The sequence below is a fragment of the Tripterygium wilfordii genome, chromosome 6 (genome assembly GCF_013401445.1).
Source record: "Tripterygium wilfordii isolate XIE 37 chromosome 6, ASM1340144v1, whole genome shotgun sequence".
Lineage (NCBI taxonomy): Eukaryota > Viridiplantae > Streptophyta > Magnoliopsida > Celastrales > Celastraceae > Tripterygium > Tripterygium wilfordii.
This window is the reverse complement of record NC_052237.1, coordinates 7730488-7737910: the sequence shown is the minus strand read 5'-3', so window position 1 is coordinate 7737910 and position 7423 is coordinate 7730488. Positions and strand designations below refer to the sequence as shown.

At 38.5% G+C, this 7423-nt stretch overlaps 1 protein-coding gene across 1 annotated transcript; it reads left to right on the top strand.

Annotated features, from left to right (window-relative positions):
* Positions 1-1421: 1421 nt before the first annotated feature.
* On the top strand, positions 1422-7083 carry LOC120000157. The gene is made up of 4 exons (XM_038848064.1): positions 1422-2352; positions 2443-2639; positions 6294-6368; positions 6455-7083. Exons 1-4 carry the CDS (start codon positions 1668-1670, stop codon positions 6836-6838), a joined length of 1341 nt encoding a protein of 446 aa, XP_038703992.1. The 5' UTR covers positions 1422-1667; the 3' UTR covers positions 6839-7083.
* Positions 7084-7423: the final 340 nt, after the last annotated feature.

Here is a 7423-nt window from a genome sequence, read left to right as displayed (position 1 = left end):
TTGTGTGGATCATGGTGATGGATCTAGATCATGGTTATTTTTTTATCGAGGCTGTTGGAGCACTAAGAACATATAACTCGTCCCACTCTTCTAGAATGTAGGCTTCATGCGTGTTGCTGAAGGGAATAGGCTAATGGTCGTCATTATTCACTCTCAACGTTGATGAACATGGGAAGGTGACTTGACTCTCAAAGTACAAGAGGAAGTCAATTTTGGTTGCTAATCAACGTGCAATTGTTGAAAGTGTGTTTGAGATAAGTTAGGAGTATGTGGGCTTTAAATTTCATGATCTTTTGAACCTTTCTGAGCTTATCCAACTAAAATCTCGACCATTAGTTAACAAATTATTTTTAATTAGAATAAAATAGCTCCAACAATAAAATCCCTATATTTTAGCTTCCTTGAACAAAATTTCTCATTTTGAATTTCGGACAAGTTAGGATCAAAATCCCTAGAAAATGGACAACTAGTTAGTATAAAGCATCATTGTTTTAGCCACGTTGTCACGTGTCTTTTGGTGACTAGAGGTTACTTTTGGTACAAACACATTGACAATTCTTAACTCGCTCAATATAATTTTTTGTCCCTCAATTATACACTTGGTTTCATTTTCGTCCTTAAACTATTTTTACTCCCAATTTCGTCCTTCAACTATACTTCCTCCGTCCTATTTTGATTGTCCATCTTTCTATTTTGGGTGTCTCAAAACTAATATCATTTTTTCCATTAATTAACAATTTTGTTCTTGCATTCCAAAATTAATCTTGTTATTTTAATTACCCTTGTTTTAAGGAAAAAGTAGCGTCATAAATAAGGGTAAATTTTGAATAACATATTTATTTTTGTGTAGTTAAACTGCATTAAATTATGTCTTTCTAAGAAGTTGAATTTTCAAATGATAACAGACAAATTGGGACGGATGGAGTAATAAAGTATTTATTTCATCATTTAACTGAAGAAGTGGTTGGAAAAATCCTACGTGGCATATCGAAAAAAAATTATGTGATAAACTTTGACAATTTCAATATTATGTCCCTAAACTATGTAAGAGTAACATTTTTCTTCCCTCAACTATGTAGAAAGTAATTATTTTGTCCCTTAAATCACATTAAGACATAAAGCCTAGAAATCAAAATAAAAACAGAGGCAATTATGTACTTAAAGTGAGGTCTCTTTTTATTATGTTTTCCTTTTGTTATTTATTCTAATTTAATCCCATAATTGAGGGGCGAAATTAGGAGAAAAAATAATTTAAGGATAAAAATGAAATGACGTGTAGAAAAATTATATTGAACCATTCCATTTTGTGGGTCTCAATTATATTTAACCATTCTTAACCATTTTGTGGGTCTAGAAGCTTCGAAAGAAGGCTTTACGGTCAGAGAGACAATCCTACCAGTATTTGAAGAACGAAGAACCTATCCAAACATACGAAGTACAAACCCGAAACCGTATGTCCATCGACCCAATCATCATATCATAAGAGTCCATAGTTCCAGTCTTTTAAGCATCTAGTCTCGCTCTTTCATTCTTTTTCTTTCAAAGCAGACCCTCCCAGCCGCTTCGTATCCCACTTGCAAATCCTCACCTCAGCTACCGCTACCGCTACAGCCACCGACTACAGGTGGTGATTCTCCGATCGATTATCAATCCCTAGCTCTGAGCCTATGGCTTCACCCACTGCAGCCTCTGACAACATTGACGGACCCGTTCTCAGCTTCGTCAACAAGCGCCTTCGCGCCCTCCGCAAGAAATACAACCGCATCATCCAGATGGAAGAGTCCGTCGCCCAAGGCAAGTTCCTCAACTCCGAACAGCAGGAAGTCCTCCGCTCCAAGACCGCTGTTTCCGCCCTCATCGACGAACTCGAGAAGCTTCGGTGCCCGCTCGCCGCGGCTGTCCAGGAGGAAATCAGCCTTGCCGTCAACCGTCACAGCCACCACCATGCCGCCTCCAATGATGATGCTATCGTTGTTGAGAATCGGGATAGGTCTGAAAATCAGGAGCGAGAGAAGAGTCATGACGATGATGCTGTGGTGGAGGATCTACTCCATCTTCTCTACTTTGGGTCTTTGTTTGATGTGAAGTCGCAGAGTGATTTCACGTCGACGATGTTGACTAGAACGCACGAGAGAGGGTGTTGCTTGACTTATGACTATGTTACAGATGACGCCACGGATCTGCTTGGGGAGAGGGATTTGGACTTGATTTCCATGGTTGGTAGCTTGATGATTTCTCGGCCGGTGGACTCGGGTCTCTCCCACAAGAATGCCTTGCAGCGGTGCATCCAGCACGCCAAGCTTTGGCTAGCAAATTCCCACAGCCCGATTGAGCCCATTGCTAACAACACTTGTAATTAATTTTTATACAAATTTGGTTTTTTCCCTATAGTTGTGGATTTATGTTCTTATTGTTTGACAATACTTTTGTTTGGTCTGATAGATTCAGGGTTGAGGGAAAAATTGAGGAAGATAATGGCCTCAGATTACTTCACTACTACACCTGAGATTAAAGCGCCAGTTGAAGTAGCTGCTGCTGCTGAGAATTATGCATCTTTCCATGCTCCTGTTCATGGGTCGGCTGCACCCATCTCTGCGCCATTCCAGGTGGAAGGATCGATTGCTCAAAGTCAACAAAAGGTATAACTATGCTATGTTTTATCATGTGACCAGAATTATGACGCTGATGATCGGTGCCACTTTTCTTATTTTTTATTATTGAGTTGCTTGTTGTGCCATTAATTATTTCTGTATTGGTGTGGCAATGGAATGTTTGTCTGAGGTGATCAAGTCCAATTTTACTGTGCTTAAGCATTTAGAGTCAAAAGAGGAGATAGGGGTGCCTTCCTAGCACAGTGTCAAATACCGAACATTAAATCAAGTACGTGAACAAGCATGTTTGCATTAACATCATAACCATCACCAGACCAGCAGCAAAATGTTATTAGTCCATCTGTGTTTTATAATGTCCAAAAGAGTTGCTGGAATGGAACAAACCTGATGAGTTTTTGCCCTTTAGCTTTTCCTTTGGACAAACTCAAGGCCCGTTTCTCTTCCACTAAATTAGCCATTGCCCAATTCATCCCGGTAATGTTAAGAGCTATTTTGCAATGATCTATGGCCCATTTGCTATAGAATGAGGTGCCTCACTTTTTTAAGGCTGGCTTGGCACTGAGCATCTATTATCTAAAGTGATTCCATGCTTTTGAAAATTGTCTACCTTATGATTCTTCCTAAAGCTGGTTCAAAATGGCAAATTTTGTTGCACCCTTGCATTTTCGAATTTGCTTCCCGGGTAATCGTTCTTACCACCACCTATAGAATATATAAGAGTGGAGTTAAAAAAACTACACTTGAAATCTGCCTCCTTTCCATTTCCATTTGATCTTTCAACCATTGTGAAGGCTAATTCGTTTAGAGTTTAGATAGTATCAAAATAGGAATTAATAGATCAAGCTCCCGGTCTGATATTCTAATGAAGTGACCATTCCTTGAAGTTTTGTTATTATTGTAGTATAAATTATCAAAGACTGAAGCTTTCTTCTTTTTCTTGCCGAAGTGTATAAATCTGGGAAGTGTCCTTGAGTGAAGATGTTCCAGGCCACACGTCACTCCAAAAAGTGAACGTATTTCCTTTACCAACCACAGAGGAAGCGTTGAGAACCCAATTCTCCGAACAATTTTTTTTTCATCTGGGCATCAACACTGAAGGAACCCCTTGATTTCTTGTAGTCTCTTTCGTACTGAAGCCAGAATAGTGAACATGGAGATGTAGTAAACTAGGAGATTGGAGAGGGTGCTCGTTGTTATGGTTCAGTATTCCTCCTTTTGAAAGAAGATTCTTTCTCCAACCAGCTAGCTTCCTTTCTTATCTTTCCATGATAATAGGAACCCAAAGTGTTTCTTTCATAAATTAGCAATGAGAGGATGGCCCAAATAAGCAATTGGAAAGTGGCTGATTTTGCAGCCTAGGAAGTGGCTGATTTTGCATGAAGTTTGTATCAACCCCTTGACCTGTTTGTATGAGCTCGCTTAGATTAATTTTGAGCCCCTGTGACTTCTTCCAAGTGACGGATGCATCAGAGGTGAAGGATTTGTTGTATTTCTGCTTCATAGAAAATAATGGTACAATCCACTTAAAGCAAGTGGGTAATTTCCAGGCTCCTCATCTCTCTCAATTGTGAAAGTGAAACCATGCTTTTCGACTTTGTTGAACCACTTTTAGTATCATTCTACTGAGAACTTCCATAATGAAGTTTAACAAGAAGGTGAAAAGTGGTTTGTCGTGTCTCGAGCAACATGTACTACTTTTATACACAGATAGATTACCAGAAAGGAGTTGTGATATTTCGTTATCCAAGTACAACATTTCCCACCAGAGCCCATTCTTTGTTAGAGGTAAGAGTACAAGGCTTCGATTGACATGGTTGAATGCCTTCTACATGATTTCCAAATTACAACCTCAGAGCCTTATTGGAAATAAAAGAGGCATCCATTATTTGCTAGCCATTGATGAAGGCATTTTGACGAAACCCCACAAGCCCAAAAGGAGATAATGTTTGTTTTACTCCAAGACAAACTTGAAGCTTGAATTGTTGCTCTGACCTTTTAGCATTCTTACGAATACCCTTAAATTTATTAATTATATAGCTGCTCAAGTGAATGCGGATCTCGTTCTTAATGATATTTATTCCACGAGTTAGTTCTCAAGTGTAACAGTTTTGGCTGCCAATTTTAGAAATTTTGTGGGACTTGGAGTGTCATATTGCTGTAGGTGAAGTGATCCACTTTTATGTCAGAGCTCATCTTATCGTATTTTGATATTCAGATCATTTTATACTTTTTGTCTGTTTCTGGTGTCTGACTTTGATTGCTTGTGATCTTATTCAAAATTCATTGACGCTTTTAACTTTGGGACCTTTTGTTGAGATTATCTTTTATTTGGAAGAAATTGTTACATCATACATTTGCATTTGCAATTTTAATTTTTTTTTTCTATTATCGGAACCTGATTACTTTTGACACGTTTGAAAGAGAAGTTGCTTTTGATACTTTCATAGAGTATTGTTCTAGCACCTTGAAATTTTGGTTCTCTAGCCTAAGACCTGGTGTCAATAACAATTGGCTATAAGCTGTTTTGTTGTAATTTTTTTATCTTGTAACAGTTGCACCCCCCCTTGGTGCCTCTTTCAATAAAAAATTCTCTCATTTTTCTATATTTAGCCTTTGGTGAGGAAGGCCTGGAGGTTACCTTTTAGCCCAAAATGATAAGTGTTGTCAAGTCTTCCTAGTCTTCTCTCTTTGTTTGGACCATTTTTTGGTTCTGAAAATTTTCATGAGAAATACAATTTTATGATTTTTTTAATGGCTAATACTCTTAGACTTGTGGTGTTTGTTTTTATATATTGTTGTTAGCTCCTTTCAAAAAAAAATCCTTTGAAAAAATATATTGTCGTTAGCTGCTGTTGGTCTTGCGGAAATTATGTGTGTTTAGTTTGAGGGCTTTAAGCTTCTTTTGGAGTTGGCACAAATATCAATTCCATAGAACTTGACATCTGATTTTGCATTGGGGAAGGGAGAAAATAAAGAAGAAGATAAAGTGTTCGTGAATCACCAATAATGGCTTGTTCTTAAAGAAATGGAAAGGGGTGGGGACAGGGAAAAGGCAACTTCCTAAAAGCTTTACCGCTTTTAAAGAAGACAGAGGCATGATGATATTAAACAAACTTTGAACTTGAGGGAACTAAAATATCCTTGCCAGGAACTATTATCATTATACCTCTGTCTTCTTTAAAGGCGGTAAATTGCCTATCGTCCTTTGCTTCTAGGAAGTTGGGCTTTTTTCTGGCGTGCCCTCATTGCTTATCCCGTGACTTCACAATCTGTGTTCATTAATTCCATTCATCATTTAAGTAATTTCACATTGCTAGTGACATTTCAACTTTGTTGTCATGATATTTTGGTCACTTCTTGTTGAGTTTTAGAGATTACTTGGAGTATGCAATTTCACTAGTTTCCTTTGGACACACACCACACATATTCTGGTGATTGGATTACTGGATGACAGTTTGTCCTTGTAAAATGTAAAGTAAATGCCTATCTGCTTGGATTGGGCATTTTTATTTACCCGTAACCTTCAGTTTGCTTTTTCTATATCATTTTGTCTGTAGATGCCATAAATTATGTACATTCCCTATAATGAGAATATTATGGAAGGAGGAGGCTTGTAAGGTTTAAAATTTTCAAATGTGTTCTTGCATTAATGTGTTTTCATATTTCTTATCATTTTCTTAGGATGAAGACCCTGCAAATTTCCATGGTCATGAAGTGGGTGATGATCAAACTAGTCCAGCAGAGGAATTTCAGAAGGTAGTTCCATTTGACATTAAGATAAGCCTTTGTCCTGGAGTAGTTTTTAAATGTTTGTTTGAGTTTATAAGGGTTCCGTTTCACAGGATGAGCAAGAGACAGAGAGTCTTAAAGAGGTTGCTTTTCAAGAAGACAGACCAGAAGAAGAACTGGAGCAAAGTCAAAGAGAACTAGAACCTAAGGAGCAGCAGTACAATCCCCGAAGGAACTATCAAAATCAAAGAGGTGGTCGTGTTGGTGGCCGCAGAGGTTATTCCAACGGCCGTGGAGGTCGTGGTGGCAGGGGAGGTGGAGGCTACCAGAATGGTCGACACCAGTTTTATGATCAGCTTGGAAACTATTATCCCAGAAACTACTATGACAATAGGGGAAGAAGCAGCGGCAGGGGCGGTGGGAACCCTTACAACAACGGCACTGCAGCTCATGTAGGTCACGACACTAATCACACTGATGTCGGAGTTGCTTCGTGACGTCATCTTTTGTTGGGGTTTCTTTTAGGGTGTCATGTTATTAGCTACGTTGGTGGGTGGTGTAGTTCCTTGCATTCCATGAACCATTTTGTTAAGTATCAATTGATGTCGGTGAATGCATCATCATTATTCAGGACACCCTCTTCCTCTTCTTTGTAGTTCAGACTCCGGATACCGGAGGTCTTTAATTAAAGCCTCGAAAAGGGGAAAAAGTAAAAAAGTTTAGATGCATTGTTGTGGTTAATTGCAGTTTTGTAGCAGGTTAGGTTAAGGTTTTTGTTTGCGTGCGTATCGGTTTTTGTTTGCGTGGCCTGATACGCAGACGTTTTAATAAGTCGTGGTGCTTTGACTCCCTTTTGTTAGTATGTCTTCTTACCATGAGATCTAGACAAACTAATGTTCTGCGAAAGATCTGCAGATGTAATTGGAAAGTCTATAAAGGATTTTATAATGTTCTCCATGATCAACAAGACGACAACATTGTCATAAAAAAAACTCACCCCACATAGATAAACCTATTGGGCCAAAACAACAATGAAGGAACCATTTGAAAAAATTCACCGGGCTTGTAGACTCATACTATAC